At 37.8% G+C, this 18,550-nt stretch overlaps 1 protein-coding gene across 4 annotated transcripts in view; it reads right to left on the bottom strand.

The window, feature by feature from the left end:
- Positions 1-18,550, bottom strand: part of NLN (neurolysin) — an 85,729-nt gene that overhangs the window by 29,653 nt on the left and 37,526 nt on the right. For all 4 annotated transcript variants that reach the window (XR_004317195.1, XM_032473134.1, XM_032473144.1 and 1 more), the window contains 5 exons: positions 10,419-10,526; positions 8,043-8,145; positions 7,259-7,419; positions 2,861-2,996; positions 328-694 (listed from right to left, as the gene is read on the bottom strand). Coding sequence is in view for 3 of the 4 variants with exons in the window: in XM_032473134.1 (XP_032329025.1) it covers positions 328-694; positions 2,861-2,996; positions 7,259-7,419; positions 8,043-8,145; positions 10,419-10,526 (875 nt within the window). In the remaining variant the exon portion in view is untranslated. The remainder of the gene's footprint in view (positions 1-327; positions 695-2,860; positions 2,997-7,258; positions 7,420-8,042; positions 8,146-10,418; positions 10,527-18,550) is intronic.

Here is an 18,550-nt window from a genome sequence, read left to right as displayed (position 1 = left end):
ACATTTACTAAGCACTTGCTATGTGCTGCATAGTCTTCTAAATGCTTTGCACATAATTAACCATTTTAATCTTTACAACAACCTTACAAAGCAAGTATGACTAGTATTCCCATTTTACAGGACCTATAACATAGGTAAGGAAACTGTGGCACAAAAAGATTAAGAAGCTTGCCTAGTAAGTAATGGAGACAGACGTACTGGCTTCAGAGCCCATGCTTTTAAATCTCTTTACTAGGAACCACATATGAGAATTTTGGAAGACAAGAGCCTTAACGTGGGTAGGAGTTGAATCGCTAAGGTCCCTTACAACAATGTGATCCTCAGTACCTTGGATAGAGGTCCAAGTAGAACTGTCCTAATACTTCTCCTGAAGCTTTATCCTTCACAGTGTAGAGTGTAACACTTTGATTCCAAACATGAGCATCCGTCACCTGCTCAAATGAAAGTCCCAACAGCTCCTGGTAGATGTTCAGTAAGCCTTCAGTGACCACTTCAATTGGGAAGTATTCCTTGAGGATCTCTTGGTCTACAGAGTACTTGAGTTCTTCTGTCAGAGTCATGTAGTAATGAAGATCCCAGGCATTGATTCTCCCATCGTATTCAAAACCTCTCTCTTCACATTCCTTTTTCTTCAAATTTAAAATGAACTCTCGTTCTGCCTCACCCAAGGGTTTTAATTTCTGGCTTAAATCATCTGTGAGGGACAAGGGAAAAGTTTTAGCCATCCATCGCTCTTGGGGGCAAGCATATTCATACATACTACCAGGATTTTAACATGGCGCTTCCTCTTTTTCATACCCAATGCAGACATATAGGAGAAGAGGAGGAAGGTAGGAGGGAGGGAGAGGAGAGGAAAGCAGGCTTTATTATGACAGCACTGCTGTTCTTTTCGGAGAAATTTTTTTATGGCTCCCCACGCCCACTCCTTTTTTTCAACACCCAAACTAGGCCACAACTTCCTCAGAGCATCAACAAAGCCGGAGTTTACCTCAGAGAACTTGCACTCAAGAATGTTATAATTCAGGGAACAAAGCAATAGGCGAACTAAACTCATGTTCGTGATTATTTTTCAATGAGGTCAGGCTCCTCAGAGAGTCAGGGAAAACAAACCAGATGTGACCAGTGGTTAGGATTACTAAAAACTGCTCAACGCCTTTGACAGCCATGGGTTTAATCTATCACTACCCCGTTCCTATGGAGAAGGCCTATTTGGACACAGCAGTTCTACTTTTTAGATGCATACCATAATTTTTATAGTTTGGTCAATTTTTGACTGTTTCACTGTATTTGGTTAAATGAGTATGCTTTTAGCATGTATTTATTCTTCACAACTTGTAAACATACGTCAGAGAAAATGTGTTGGCTCTGTAAGGGGTAAGGCAGTTTGAGAGGCAGCCCTATAGTATGTGGTGAAGGCAGCAGCCTGAGGAAGGCTATGAAATGAAAGAAGGAAACCCATGGAAGATATAGAGATATAATTCTGATTCTATCTATCTATCTATCTATCTATCTATCTATCTATCTATCTATCTATCTATCTATTTATCTATCTATCTATCTATGTATATATATATACACACACATATATATACACACACACGTATGTATACATACACACATACATACATATATGTACACACACACATATATATATATATATACAGTCACCACTATAGGAAACATTCTCATCAAACCCATTAAAGCCCTTCTCTTGTATAAGACACATCAGAATATATAGCAATTGCCTCTTCACATCTCTGTTGTTTCCACTCAATGGAAAATTCATTGAAGAAAGGACCTTGTCTTATTCCTTTTTATAGTCCAACTATGCAGCATTCTGCCTATTATAGGGTAGTTGTTCCATAAATGTCTCATGAATGAGTAAATGAATCGTACAGATTGAATAGCTATCCTTTATGGAGCAAATGCTAGATGCTGTATGTAACACCAGCATATACATTAATAATTCAAGGTAAGGCCACTGAGAACACAGTGGAGTAAATTTCAGGCTGAACACTGTTTTTAAAACATCATTAGTCATCTTTAACTTAGTTAACCTACTAAAATTATACACTATTGTTAAAGGTGAAAAAAAATCTGAAAGGGATCAGTGAGAAAGTAAAAAAAAAATCATACTCGGGTAAACTCTGATTAGGGAAGATTAAAACAAAAATTAGTATCTTTACAATGGCAATGTTATTCAAGCATTCTTACTAAAATGAAAGAGTAAAGCAAAGTGACTGCTGAAACAGTGACACCAAGACTGAGAAGAGGGTGTGGAAGGGTGACAGAGGGCCAGTGACTAACTGTCATGGACATAAGAATCATGGTTTTAAAAAGATGAATAAAAAAGATGACTTTAAATGAATGTGAAGATAGTTATTAGACAGTTTTGATGCATATTATTTTGTATTTTATGTATTAACAAGTGGTTTCTGGAATATAAAATCTTTTTTTACATGCTCTATTTTCATTTATATCCTATTTACCACCTTATTTCATACAAATTCGTAAGCAGCCAAACACCTAGTAACAGTTGAACAAAGCCAGTGGGCTAATCCTCTGTGTAGAGCCCTAGCTATCTAGTTAGGAAATAGTATAAAAATCCCAATCAAGATACAAGACAGAATGAAGCAAGAACTAAAACAGTAATACAAACAACAGCAACCCTGAGGGCTAAGCATAGTATCTAACACATAGTAGGTGGTCAATAAACTTCTTTTGAATGAACGAAAAAAAGCAGAATGTTCTCAAAGGCATATGAGGTTCTGAGGCCCTCTATCAAATTGGTATCACGTGGAAGAACAGTCATAAGAAAAAAAAAGGAAATACACCAGTGACTGAGAAAAGGAGACCTAACCTAGAAAGGCAGTTACATGGCTTGTACTCTTCGCAGTGTTCATTTCAAGAACAAAGTCAGCATGCGTGCTGTAGCCCAGCAGTTTAGCTACTTTGGCTCGCAGTGGAAGTAGCTGCTGCAGGATTATGGTGTTTTCCTAGTAACAAACAACAACAACAACAAAGACCAAAATAAAGGTTATTAATTAATTGCATCCAAAGCACTCAGAAGATTCATTACAGTATTTTTATGCTGGTAAACCTGTCAAATATTTTTAGACCTTCTCAACTTCTAGTAAGTCATTCCATTTCAGTGTTACACAATTTTTTTTTGATTCATAATCCAATTTTATTTCTGAAATAATGGACTTTTTAAACCTCAGGGGATAGAGATTGAAGTCTTAACAAAATTTTAGGTACAGTAAACTTAGAGTACAAATACTTTATTAAGGACTAAAGTGATTCCACATTTAGTCTCATTGAGAGAACTGCACCAAATATCGGTACTTAAATTTTTATCTTATTGGTATACACAATACAAAATTTACCACTTTAACATTATGCCCATAAGTATGGCTATCTTTTTTTAAGGAAAATTACAAGTATTGGCAAGGATATGGAAAATTTGGAGCATTTGTGCATTGCTGATGAGAACATAAAATAGTGCAGCTGCTGTGGAAAACAGTATTACGATCCCTCAAAAAATGAAACCTACAATTACCATATGATTCAGTAATTCTACTTCTGGGTATATATTCCAAAGAAGTGGAAGCAGTGACTCAAACAGATATTTGTACACCCAAGTTCACAGCAGCATTATTCATAATAGCCACCCAAATGCTCAAAAAGAAAATGTGGTATGTATATACAATGGAATATTATTCAGCCTTAAAAGGGAAAGAAATTTTGACACATGCTAAATCATGGATAAACCTAGAAGACGCTATGCTAAGTGGAATAAGCCAGTCATAAACAGATAACTATTGTATGAGTCTACTTACATGAAGTTCCTAAAGTAGTCAAATTTATAGAGACAGAGAGTAGAATGGTGTGTGCCAGGGGCTGGGGCGTAGGGAGATTGGGGGAGGGTCAGTGTTTAGTGCGTATAGAGTTTCAGTCGGGAGAGATGAAAAAGTTCTGGTGATGCATGTGGTGCTGCACCACAATGTGAATATACTTAATGTCACAGAACTCTACTCTTAAAAATGTTCCAGGGATTTTTCTTAAATTATTACATTTTCTATATTTTATTTGCATTGAAATGCAAAAAAGTGACATTGTTTTATTAACAATAAAGGAAAAATTATGTAGAGAAATGAAATAAATATTGAGGCCGAAGAAAATGTACTTGTGATGATTAAATCATCCAATTATTTATAGACATGTTCCTAAGGAAAAATCACACAATGAGGTCAGACTACTGGGGCTCACAATTTTGCTCCACCCTTTACTAGCTGTCTGACTATTGGTAAATCCCTTAACCTTCGTAAGCCTCAGTTTTCTCATCTGTAAGACGTGGATAATACAAATAGCTACATCATAGGGTGATCATGAAGATTCAAATAAGAATATAAGTACAGCACATAGAACAATGCCTGGCACAAGAGCAAATACTATATAATTACGTGTTATAATTAGCATTATTTTAAAACTAGAATGGAAACATGGATATAAGAAATGCATAATTCTATATAATTCCACATAATTTAGAACTAAAGTTTAAAGTTTTCTAGTTTGAGTTTTTCTTTCACATTTTTCAGTTTCCTTAGAACTTTTCCCTAGACCGCCAATTTTCTCCCAGTATCTATTCCCCCATGGTTGTTTTTAGTAATAAAAGAATTCCTCTGAGCTTTTGCTGGACACATGGTCACCTGACTACCTCTCTTGGCCTTTTTTAAAGCTAGTTGTGTAGTTGGGGGAGGGTATGGCTCAGTGGTAGAGTACATGCTTAGCATGCTCGAGGTCCTGGGTTCAATCCCCATTACATCCATTAAAAAAATAGATAAATAAACCTAATTACCTCCCCCCCGAAATAAAAAACAAAATTAAAGAAAAAAAGCTAGTTGTGGCCATGTGATACACAAGGGAGCAAAGGAACGTGAATGAGGTAATGAGTGAAATTTCTGGATCATCTCTTTATAGATGCTTGTCTTGCTAGCTGTGAACTGAAGATGACAACAATGACCTTGGAAGCCATATAATCTGAGGATGGCAGAGCTGTCTTCCAGCTCTGGACCACTCACCTCTGTACTATTAGTTGCAAGAGATATAAATTGTTTTTTAAAAATTGTAGTATAACATATATAACATAAAATATACCATTTTAACCATTTTACATGTACAATTCAATGGCATCTATCACACTGTTGGGCAGTAACCTTTAACACTATCTGTTTCCACAACTTTTCCAACATCCCAAACAGAAACTTAGTAACCATTAAGCAGTAATTCTGCAGTCTCCCCAGCCATCAGTAACCATTAATCCTTTCTGAAGAAAAATGACTCACTGTGCTTTTGGTTGACTTTGTATCATTACTTAACCTGTACCCTAATGTCCACAGAGACTAATATTACACATAGGATGCGGCTATAGCAAAAATGAAAAATGTACAGGAACGGAAGGTGAGGACGCAGACACTGTTGGCTGGGAAGCTGGTTCTCCTCACTATACCACGGATAACATTTGTTGAAATTGTTGCTTGCCATAACTTGGAAGGCAGGCCAATCTCCTCCTCAGTCTTAGCTCTAGGCAGAGTGTTTGGACTAATAATGTTGGTGTGTTTGTCAGTATCTGTTCCTTTTAGAAAGATTATGTGAATTCAACTAATTCAACTGAGAATTAGTCAGTTTGCAAAGACGGAAGGAAAAGAATTTTGCTAAGAAAGGTTCTGCCCATGGCCCACAATCTGGGGTCTCAGAAGGCTGGAAAAGCCAGTTGCTCTGTATTCCTAACGTCGGGAGAAAAGATTGTGACTTACAGTTGCTGAACTGCAAAGACAGTCTGAGAATGCTGCCCTCCTCCTCAAGCCTGCCATATCAGAGGGTCTTGAAGCAGATGCCACTACACAGAGGAAGAGTAGGGTGGACACCATACAGGAGTCACATAGAAGTATACAAGAAAAGACTTGGTAGTTTTAGGACCTAGGACCAAAAGTGGCATTTGGGGGTAGTTATTTTAAAATAAATCTGATTGGAAACAAACAGATGAGAAACCTACTAAATTTCTGAGGAATTTTTATTACCAAAGATATAAACCTGGCCTAACATGCTTGTGATGATTTGACCCCTAAAGCAACCCTCAGGCTGTAAACTGGCACTAGTAGGAATGTACACTAGCAGCTGCCAGGTTATCATCATGGAGGGTAATGGACAAGAAAGAATTCCCTGCAGACAGAACCATGGGGCATGCAGTACAGTTACTAAAGGAATTCCTGCTAGAAAGGAGATCCAAATAAGTCCAACAGGCTATCCCAGGGACTTCGCCAGAGCACGGAATCGTCACAATTCCTGACAAACTGTTTCTGAAAATTGGTATGGGTCTGCTGTCTCTCCTCTTTCCTTTTCCAAACGGGAATCTTTAGCGTGGTTTTTCTGTTCCTATCTTATCACTGGTTGTGCGTGTTGGAGGTAAGGGGGCCAGGAAACCTGTCTTCCCTTCCGTAGGTTTCTAGGTCATGAGAAGTTGTAACAGGGGAGGACTATGTACCACCTAGAGACACTGGTCTTTGAGCTCAAGGCAGTAACTGGTTGGGATCTGATATATGATGAATGGATTTTGTCTGGTGGGGCGGGGGAAGAAAAGGTGCCCATGATTACTTGGATGGCCAGAGAGGCAGACTGTGGTGGAGTTACTAGACTCTTGGGTTCCATTTCCAATTCTTCCTTTTTTCCTTTTAGAAACAGGATTCCCTCAGCTGAGCAAGTGGCTGTCAAAAGGAGGCTACATTTCCTAGCCTCCCCTGCAGCTAGACATGGTTATATGATGGCCTTTGGGGTCAATGGGAAGTGAATGGAGTTCATGCATGTCATTTCTAGGTCTTCTTCTCAAAGATGCTCACTCTGCATTTTACCTTCCCTCTCAATGGTTTGGAAAATGGTGACAACTGGAATGGCCTTGGAAGTCACTTGCTGAAGAGAGAGAGGTACCCCATCAGCCTTGGACTGTTGACTTGGGAGAACACAACTTTTAGTTTATTTAATCCATTCTATTTGTATTAGAACAGCTTAGCCTATGGTCATACCAAGCAGGTTGCCAATGAACAAGGAAAAAGCTGTCTTACAGGCTGGAGGAATTAGGAGGCAGAATGCTCACATAAATGGGAATATCAGTCTCCGAGCTGATTTCAACAGTAGTAAACAAAGCAAACCTTTTCCCTAAAGTCCTCCATAAAAACAAAAGAAAGGCAAACATTTACAGTACCTCTTTGCATCTTGTATTAAAAGCCATTTCCATCTTCCTTCTGGTTTCAGGGATACAACATTTCTTCATGACAGGAAAATAGTGTGGGTATTTTAAGGTAATTTTATACTTGTCATCATCTGTCTTTTCTAAACTGTCAATGAAATCATCAGGAAGAGCACCTGCAAAAAATCATTTTCTCACACATCAATTTTCCCACTCATGATTGGTTTATTTAGCACTGGCATGGTGCCTTTAAGAAGCTCTAGGAATTCTGTGGAGTAACTGAAATTAAAGTAAAATAGTGACAATCCTTATAATAACGTTTTGATGTTACGGGAATGGGGGTGGTGGTTAGAGGACAGGTGGCCTAGGAGATGGTAATTTACAAGATGAATAGGCTTCAGTGCACTTGTACAGATGGTGTTCTGATGGAGACCAGGCAAAATTAAGCCAAGAAAAATTCATAACAGAACAAGAAGAGACTAGTTTAAGTTACAACGTAGAGGACACTGTGAGGCAAAAAAAAAAAAAAAAAAATTCAAAGCACTGAAGGGTGTTAAACATTAGCATAAGTTACCATGAAAGATTATGAAATTTCTTCTGGACTGTCTCCAGAAATCGTACACACTCCTATAGCCTAAAATCTAGGCATGGTTTGGTTGGGTTTTGTGTAGAAGAGGTGGTGGGTTCTGTAGAAGGTATGTTTTTTAAAGAACTCTTTTAACTTTGATTTGGCAAACTGTGAGGTGACATTATTTGCCTAAATTATATGATCTAATCTAGAAAAATAACAAAATTTTACCAAGTTCAGCCTTGGAAAATACAAGGAAGGTATCATCCTCATTGAGGTTTTTGTTAAAGTCAATGCATAGTTCACTCATTCTTTTCTTCATTGCTTTGATTTCCTAAAACAAAGATAAAAATACAGGACATTAACAATAAAATGAAACTTCCATTTTTATCACCATCAGTGAAGTAAGTTTCACTTTTATGTGAAGACTGGGTTTTGTATCTAACCCTCAGGAAGTACTTTCTAGAGATGTGCTTGATCAAATAGTTTTCTTCAATCTTCTATGTGGTGTCAATTAGCATCTGCATGTGACATGTACAATAAGGCAGTCCTGGCGATGTGTTAGAAATTAGGCGTAAATGTGTAAGAACTAAATACATTTAGCAGATGTAGTCAAAGCAGAGTCTGGCACATAGTACACACACAATAAGTAGTTGCTGAGTGAGTGAATGAATCTAATAGCCTATTAATAATGAACATTTCTAATCTTTCCCAATTTAGAATTTTAATTTAGCAAATCAATGTTCGGTGCTGAAGTAAGCCAAGAGATAAGAACCGAGTAATTAATTCTATGGTTCCTTTGGAAAACAGGATATGCCTTAATTTTATAGGGTGCTTGCAAACAAAGGCAATTTATGGGCCCTAACATTTGTATAGAAAGTATTAGGTGGGAGAGCAAAGGAAGAAATAAGAAGAAAACCACAAGAAAACATATGAGATAATTTACTAATCTGCCATACTCTTCTAAAAATGCTATATAATAAAATTTATGTAAACCACACTCATTCTCAAAATGTGTACCTGACCAGAAGCACCAAAATCACCTGGGAACGTGTTAGAAATGCCAATTCTTTGTTTTGTTTTGTTTTGTTTTGTTTTGTTTTTCAGGGGGGGTAATTAGGTTTATTTATTTATTTTTTAATGGAGGCACTGGGGATTGAACCCAGGACCTCGTGCATGCTAGGCATGCACTCTATCACTGAGCTGTACCCTCCCCCATAGAAATGCCAATTCTTGAGACCCACACCAAACCTACTGAAAAACAAACTCTCAAAGGTGGGGCCATGTATAATCAGAGATTTAATAAGCCCTCCCAGTAATTCTGATGCACAGTAAATTTCAGACTGCTTATTTAATACACAGTGTCACTTTTAAGCACTCTGCTTGTCTCCCCAAGCCCCCTTTCCCCTTCTCCCCCACTCTACAGTAGCCATGTAGTTTAGGTGGGACCGGAACCCATCTGAAGGTCCATGCATGTGACCTCTACACCAGTTAGGTAATCCCACCCTCACTGCAGCAGTGACTGGTTCAAGTAATCCTGGCACTCCCCTGACTAACAGTGGATTCAGGATTAGGCATACTATCCAGTCTGGGCCGCAAAGACATGAGGGGAGGTTTCATGGGGCGCCTGCTTTTCAGTGGTGCCCTCACACGTGTCTACCGTGTTGACATCACTCGGTCTGAAATTTCTTTCAAACTTGTTTCCAGTTCTCCTGGCTAGAAGAACAACCTGGAAATAAATCATGATTATATTTCCTGTGCAAAAGAATGAGCTAATTCTGCAGTCAAGTTTATTTCTGAAACTGGAAGCTCTCAATGGTATTAGACAACAGAGAAAGTTTGAGAAGCAAATCTCTCCACCTTTAAGGGGCATATATTCATCATAGGGTGTTTCATTCCAAAATGCTAATTTTACAGAAATAGACTCATAGACATAGAATACAAACTTGTGGTTGCCAAGGGGGTGGAGGGTGGGAAGGGACAGATGGGATTTTAAAATTGTAGAATAGATAAACAAGATTATATTGTAAAGCACAGGGAAGTATACACAAGATCCTATGGTAGCTCACAGAGAAAAAAAATGTGACAATGAATATATATATGTTCATGTACAACTGAAAAATTGTGCTCTACACTGGAATTTGACACTACATTGTACAATGATTATAAATCAATAAAAATGTTAAACAAACAAACAAACAAAAAAACCAAAAAACAAAATGCTAGTTTTAAAACTCTATGTCCTAAGGATTTTATCACCAGTGCTCTATCTCTGTATGAACAAGGGAGTAAGAATACAAATCAACTATTAAGATCTGAGCTAGCTATCAGAGAATGTACAACAGAGAAAGGAAAATAAGCTTAGCATACGTGAAACAAATAAAGCCTGGACAGGATTAAAACCAATTAAGCTAACAGTTGTTGGTCAGTCATCATGAGGTTAATAGTTGCAGAATGTAGTCACTGACTACCGAATACACTGTACGTGGATTCGTATTATGGGCTATTTCTCATGTTATAAACATGTGTTTCCCTAATTCCTGTTTTTTGTTGTATTGTGTTTCATTTATTCTTTTGTTTTTTAATAAGAAAAGGAAACAAACTCACATTTTGTACTTGTTCTGGAAGATGGAGCCCATTCCTTCTTCCCATTTTAACTGATTTTTCCAAGTATCGTCGGGCTTCAGGCTTTATCTTCCCCAGATCACAGGTCTCCTGAAATTAAAGAGTGTGACAATCTCTTTCATTTCTGTTACAATAGTGCATGGGTAAATCATAAACTATGAGGCCAAAGCAAAATTTATTCATCATCTCTCCTGGGCTATGAAGCACACAGGTGATTATGAGGCAGCCCTTTTTGAAAACCTAATTCATTTTATGCTTTACTGAGTTTCTGCTCATTTAAAACAGAAAAATAAATAAAGAGCTGACCAGAATTTCCTTGCCTTGCATCAGAATCAAGTGTGCCTGTACCACTTGAAAATGTGACTAGAAACATTTGCATGATCTCATTCTGAGCTTTCTTTATGACTGAGTGGTCTTTTTCACAAAACAGGTTTCTTATCACAAATCATCTGGATTTAATTTTCTATCATTTGCTAACCTGGTTCCACTTGAGAGGCAGGAATAGAAAGAATGGGCGAATTCTACACAAATGGAGAGGAGGATTCTTTTGCCAACATACCCAACACGGACAGCTGGATTGAATGCCAGCAAAAGGCTTCCAATACTTCAAAAATGCCTTACTGTCATTTGGTAAGCGAGGTCAAGGGACCAAGGCAAGCTGCATATGAACAAGCATCTGGGGAAAATGAGTCAGCACTGCACACAGAGGAGGAACGCTGGACAGTATATGCGAGCCTGTAGGCAGCCAGGCAACCACACTCACTGAAAAGGACGAGGGCCCTGGAGGAGAGGGGGACGTTCCCCTGGCCACAGCAAGGCAATAAACACACCAGATGTTTCTTTAAAACAGATGGCAGAATACACATGGCACATCTGGGTAGCGGGTCAGTTCGTAGTCCCTGGGAAGTGTGCTCCAGACAGACTCAGCAGGTGTAAAGGATTCAGTCTGGCTGAGAGCCAATGAGGGACTCCTGTCTCTAGAGGCTTCGAGTCCGCTCAGCCCTCGAGCTCTACCGCTGGCTGCACTCTCTCCAGGAAAGACTCGGGCCGTTCACCCCAAGCTTTATATTTTCCCACTAATTAGATCTTTAAAAGGACTGTGTTTAGCTCTAGGGCCTGCATTTTAGATTGTTGGTAAAAGGCTCTTGCTGCAATAGTTCTGTCATTTTTTATATTCTACTGCAGCAGGTAAACAGAGTCGTATTTCAGCTGAGGGTACTACTTGATACAACAATCTGTATCTCCCTTTACCTACCAGCAAATAGTTCTGAGTCACAGCACTAAAGCGCTTATTGTGCATCCATTACTCACAGTTTCCTCTGACTTTATCCTCAGTGGAGGCTGAGAACAGTTAAGACTCCTTTTTCCATAATAACCCGTTTTGTGTCCTTGGGGAATTTCTGAGCAGGCTGGCATGACTGGAGGTGGAACCCTCCCTAGCTGGTATTGGCACATACTGGGGTCCCAGCGGCAGGTGCCTGCAATGGCAAGAGACCCAGGATGGCTGGGGAGATAGCCGGGCTGTGGGCTGACTCCCTCAGAGAGGGCCAGCAGTTCAAATCACAGTGTTCATCCGGATATGATTAACTTGGGTTGATTGAGCTTCAACAGCGCCAGGAAGTCTGTCCTGAGGCATGGGGCATGGCAACAGGAGTCCCTAGACAGGACAATACTGGAAGTTGTAAGTCTGGGGAGAATCTAAGCAGCAGTTATGTGCAGTGGGGGAGAGGGAAAAAAAATCCCTGGTGAGAAGGGCCTGGCAAGGACACAGGTGAGCAGGCTGAGACCCAGAGCAGAGAAACCTTCCCACCTGGGCAGTGGGCCAAGGCAGAAGCAAGGCACACAGCAGGACAACAGTGCGGGTTCCTGGGCTTCACCTGGTCACACGTGGCCCTGAGCTTAGCAGAGAGGCTCATCGCAAGCCTTGCCAGCTTATGTACGGAGGATTCTTACTCTAACGCTTGATCAGGATGGGCTCTCATACTAGGTGGGCCTGGACCTGGCATACCTGGGAGCATCAGGGCTGCTACTTGAGAAAGCCTGTAGGTATACTCAGCATAGGAAACTCACAACTTCTGGTCTAGGTTAGGTAAAACTACTGACCTCCCTAAATAGGTAATCTAAGTGTAAACAGGAAGAAGGATGTTCTGAGAAAAATCAGCCCTGAATTAGGTCTAATTAACTATGACTAATTACCTGTCCTGAAATATCTGACTTACTACAAAAATGACACTTAACAAAAATCTGATTCAATTATAACCAGACACCTTGTGCCAATCAAACTCAGGGGGTCGGGAAATCTCCGGAGGTCCCTGGAGGGAGTAAAGCACTTCTAAAACGTGCTTCTACAGCACATTCCTGTCCCAAAGCTGATCATAATAATATTCTCCCTTATAATCTTCAGGCAAGGTCAGAATTGCTGCCCAGGGATTTTCTAAGAGGGAATCAGCCAACACTCTAGAAGGCTCTGCCACGTTGCACCTTCCTTTCCTGTAAAAGAATTTAATCCCTTGAATCTGAACAAGGTCTCAGGCCTCTTTAGGTGAAGTTTCTTCTCTTTGGGGTTGGGGTGGGGGTACAGGTAGGAGCTAAAGTTCTCTGAAGTAATTTTCAAATTGATATAATCTGACAGCAGGGGATGGTATTTTAATCTATGTGGTGATGAGATTTATTTTTCCCCAACTTCCTCGTATAACTAAGAGCATTTGTATAAAAGTATGTATGTGTGCACGTGCGCACACACGTGTTCCTACACATATGCTCATATGCTCATTTTACAGACAGAAAACTGAGGTTAAATGATTTCTCTAAGATCACACAGCTGTTTAGTGGTACAAATGGGGATAGAAATAAATTCTTCAAAATCTTAGTTTATTACTTTCCCTAATATGCCACACTGCTACATTACCATCCTTAATTCATTATCATTCTTTAAAATTTCATAGTGAAAAAATGAAAAATTGTCTTAAATCGCCCCAGTGCTCCCCACCTTCTGACCCATGACTTTGTCCTTTTCTTTACAAGACCTTCCCATTTCCAGTTTCTAAAATATGAAAAAATATTTCAGTGGGATTTCCTGTATTGTGTATCAAACTAGAATTTACAGTTTGTTAAAAGAATGCTGAAGATTAAGATAGTATATTCCTCTGAATATCATTTAGAAAAGCTGATTCATAAGCTCTGAATACACTAAAGAAATCTAACTGAATAACAGTATGATAATATAGGTCTTACTGCAAAAGCTAAAATAGAGATACAAACTTGTATAACTCAATGTGGTATATATGCAGTTTCTTTCCCCTTTTTTCTGTGTTTTTTCAATCATTTACTGTCAGGTTTCTATTGTTTCACTGTGAAGAGGACATTCTGAGGCAGCTGCCTGCACTCTGGACAGGAGGGCTGCAGAAAGGCCTGCTTGCTGATCACTAACTCAATATGCTCACACAAGATTCTCTGCTTCTGTGTGGGCCTCGGCAGGGCAAGGACCTGGAGAGGGGAACCACACTACATGGAGACACACTGTAACTGGGACCAGTTCTGTTCCATTCAACATCCATTTACTGAGCTCCAATTTATGTCAGGCACTGGGGAAACAAAGGTGAATATCCTGGAGGCTCCTTAAGTCACAAGAAGGAAAAAAACCCCATATGTTAGCAAATAATGTTAATATCATGCAGTGAGTGAAGAGAGGTAAGTACCTGGGAAGTACAAAACAGGGGCATCTGGCTAACAGGGAAACGAAGGCAAGGTAGTTGAGGCTTCATAGCAGATCTCTAGGCTTTTAAGAGCCTGACAAAGGTACAAGCTTCAGTAGTATTATGACCAACAACAAGACTTACACATTTCAAAATCAAGAAGGCATGGTAAGTAAAGAAAATTACCACCACCATGCTGAATTTTGGAAGTGGCTTTTCCTCTTTAAAAAGTTTTTCTTTTTGTTCTCTTCTTTCTCTCTCTCTCTCTTTTTTTTTTTTTTTTTGTCATAGTTTTAAGGCACTGCTTTTTAAAAAAATCTCATTTATTTTAAATTAATTAGTTATTTTTTATAAGGCATTGGTTCTTGTATTGTAATTTGGCACCGGGTCTCCATGGCTCAAAGTAGATCACATAATGCTTAAAAACACTGATATGCAATCTCGTGACTCATTCAATTACACTAGAACATTAAAATTCTGTTTAAATCACTAACTGGCTAAGATGAATTGGCAAGACCAAAGTCCATAGCTCTGAAAAAACATAAATATTACAATAGGTAATTGTATTTCTCAATTCAGCTTGTGTAATTCAGACTCAATTTCCTTAAAGAATTCTTTCTCTGTACTTACTATTTAGCAGGCTACTGGCATAAAATATTATATGCCTGGATTGTTTTATAATGAAGACAGTGTACATTTTCTCACCAATATGGCCTGAAAGAGTGTCTATAAAGCCTTTTTGATCTTTGCTGGCTTTTCAGCCAATGATTGAGAAGCCTTTGTCAGGCCTGGGAAACACCGAGACTTGAGGCCACAACTGCTGGCTTTTGATATCTGAACATTTTTCAGCTAAAGGAATAAGGACATCCTTGTTTTCATTTCTTTTTCTTGTATTTTTTCTTCTGGTAGAATTAGGGATAAATTAAATTTTATATTTTTATGTAATATTTGACATCTACAAATGAATATAACTACACATATATGTTATGAAGACAAATTGAATCCACTCTTAAGCTTATTAAATAGAATATTAAAACACTGCTATGAATTGTGTTAAACAATTTTTTCCAGTTTTACTACTTACATATACATTGTTTAGTTATGCTTCTTTCTGACTTTTTAAAATTATATATTGTATGCAGTATTCTGCAACTTTGTTTTTTTTTTCCTTGTTACTAAAATTTAGCCATGATGTTGCAAGTTGCTGTAGTTTATTTCCTTAACTTGTATAAAATATTTCATTATAAATATACTACAATTTATTGATCCGTTTTCTTATTGATGGAAATCTGAGTTGTTTCAGTGTTTTCCTATTATAAATAATGTTGCCATGAATATATGTCCAATTTTACCTGTGCACAAATACAAAAGTGTTTCCGGGTAAATGCTGAGGTGGGAGTGGGGAGGGTATGCTAACTTAACAGAGAATGTAAGATCCAACTTCATAATACTAGATTTCCCCCCAAATTAGTTATTACTATTATTTTAAAAATCAATTTATACCTTCATCAGTGGTGCACAAACATTCCCAATGATTCATACCCGCACAGACACTTGGCATTGTTAGATTTGTTAATTTCTGCCAATCTGGTAAGTGAAAAATGGTATCTTATTGCAGTCTTTATTTACATTTCCCTGATTTAATGAGTGTAAATATTTTTTCATATGCTTAATTGCCATTTCATCAGAAAAGTGTTTCATCTGAAATAACTTTCCATGTCACTTCCCCATTTTTCTATTGGGATGTTTGTCTTTTATTGATTGTAGTAGCTCCTTTTATACACTAGGTACTAATGCTTTGCTAGTTTCATGTTTTGCTAATTTCTTTTTTTAGTATTTGAGTATGTTTTAGTATTAATGTCTTTTCACTTTCTTTATTAATAAAAGTTCTTTATTTTAATGTAGTCACGTTTATCAGCCTTATATTTTATGTCTTGTTTAAGAAATACTTCCCTGCTCAGATGCCATAAAGGCATATTCCTATATAAATTTCCAGAAGCTTTAAAGTTTACCTATTTAAGACTTTAATCCATTAGGAATTGTTTTCACTTGGCTGTGAGGAAGCAATCCAATTTTTTTTCCCCACGTGGATAACCTATGTCCCAGCACCAATTACTGAAGGCCTATTTTTCAGATCTGTCATAGTTTCTCACTTTACTTTGATGAACATTTACTAAATGTTTACTGTACTTTGTACCAGGCACTCTGCCAGTGATACAAAATAGAATCAAACATGACACCTCCCTCCTTTGAGGGTTTTAACATAAAGTCTACATGACTTCTGGCAAGCATTTACCAGCTACTTCTATGCTGAAAAGTTATGATTTCTGAGCCTCAGTTCCTCCACTTATAAAAAGGGATACCTCAGAAGATTGGTGTAAAAGTTAAGTTAGATAATGATAGTGCTATACAAATGTAAAGTAGTATTACTAGCCACACTTGGGAAGGAGACAGGAAGACTAGAAGCACGCTGGTTAGTCTTGTGCTCCACTGTGATTTCATCCATCCAGTTAGTCAACAAATTGCTATTTTAAAGGTCCTGAAACGTGACTGCAAGTTAGTTGATACTCCCTACACTGAGAGGTGGTATCCCTTGAATCCAAGCAGATCGCAATGACTAGTCAATCAATATAGTACTGTGGAAGTGATGGTATGTGGCTTCTGAGATAGGTCACAAAATGCAATGCAGCTTCCATGTAGTTTGTTGCAACATTTGTGCTGAAGCCCTCTGGCTGCATGAAAGAAGTCCTACCACCCTGATGCTGCCATGCTGTGAGGAAGTCCAAATTAGTCCACATAAAGAGACTACATGGAGGTGCCTGGCAGGGACTTGAAGACAGAGCTGCCTGGCTATCCTCTACATGCTCCAGCTCCAGCCACCACTGCCTGCAACCACATGTGAGACTCCAAGCCAGAACTCCCCAACTGATACCTTTCTGAATCCCTGATCCACAGAAACTGTGATTGTTGCTATTTTTAGCCACTAAGTTTTAGAGTATGTTGTACATCAGTAGATAACTAGAACACTTATTTATTTTGCCATAAAGAAATGTGAAAGGTAATCTCATATTTCTATTCATCAATCTTAAGTGAAAAATAACATAAGAGCTAAAATAACACATTCTGTATCTAATTAAGATAATATAGTTGATTATCATCTACATTGGTGGTATCTTGAGACTTCAGTATTATTTACAGCACCCTCATTTTTGTAGAGCATGCCTGAAACTGATGACTCTACATAAACTTAAAATTCTATTACCCAGCCTAATGAAGGCTTTATGTATTATATTATGGTTGCCCTATTTTACTTACAGTGTTACAGAGAAACATAAATATAAGATTTAGATATATTTAACTTTGTTTTTTAAGTATAAATGGGATGAGTCCATTAAAGAGTCCATCTCTAGCAGAAAACTGATACTGGCAGTTTTAGATTTTTAAAAATATTGACTAAAAAATTGTAACTATTTGCCAAGAAAAGTATTTAAAGGTAACTAAATTCATTCACCAAATAAGCTCCAATGCATAAACAAACACAGTAGATACTTTTTATTATTCTGAAGTAGCCTTAACATTGTAAATGTTCTTAAAGATGTTCACACAATAATCCACATGTATGAGAATAAACTACTTTGGAAAGAGGAAAAATCATGTAACCAAATCCGAAACTATTTTAAGTTAATATAATAAATCCTGAAGTGAACGAGCTCAGATAAATGAACAAATCTAATGAATGCACTGGTGTTTATCAGGTCACTTATCGTGTGCTAGGTCTAGTCTACTATCCAGGCAGCAATTTTTTTTCCAAATTTAATGGTATCAGAGCCCAATATATAAAAAGTTGAGAAGTATAAAAGAGAAGTCTAGAGTGACAAACCTCCCATATCCTGATAACATTCATAATAATCAGAGAAGGTGGAACAGTAACAAGAACATTGAACTCAATTAGTAACATTAAGACTGCAATAACTTTTTGAGGCAAGAAAATCCCAAGTGAGAACTTAGAAGTCAGGATGAAAGTAGAACTAATCAAGGGAAAGTAGAAATGCTGAGGAAAAGTTCTAAAGAACATATATACTATCCATTCGGAAAAGAAATTAAATTATTTGGGGATGAAATAAAAATAGGAGACTATAAGGGCCATGATTTGAATCACATAGAATAACAACTGGGGTCAAAAGGAGAAAAGAGAACAATTTACCTAATAAAGAATAACCATAGTTATTTTAACTTAGGTTATTTTTATAGAGCCAAAGATGAATGATTATGAACCACATAGATGAATATCAATTATAAGGTGAAAAATGTCTGACATGAGAAAACAGACAGTAGGCACATCTTACATGTCTAAATAAAGTCTTGATTACATATTCTAGAGTGAATTACAAATAAAATACTTGAAATAAAACTGCTTTT

This window comes from Camelus ferus, chromosome 3, assembly GCF_009834535.1.
Source record: "Camelus ferus isolate YT-003-E chromosome 3, BCGSAC_Cfer_1.0, whole genome shotgun sequence".
In the NCBI taxonomy this organism is placed as follows: Eukaryota; Metazoa; Chordata; class Mammalia; order Artiodactyla; family Camelidae; genus Camelus; species Camelus ferus.
Note: the sequence above shows the minus strand (reverse complement) of the source record. Positions and strands in the feature narration are given on the sequence as shown.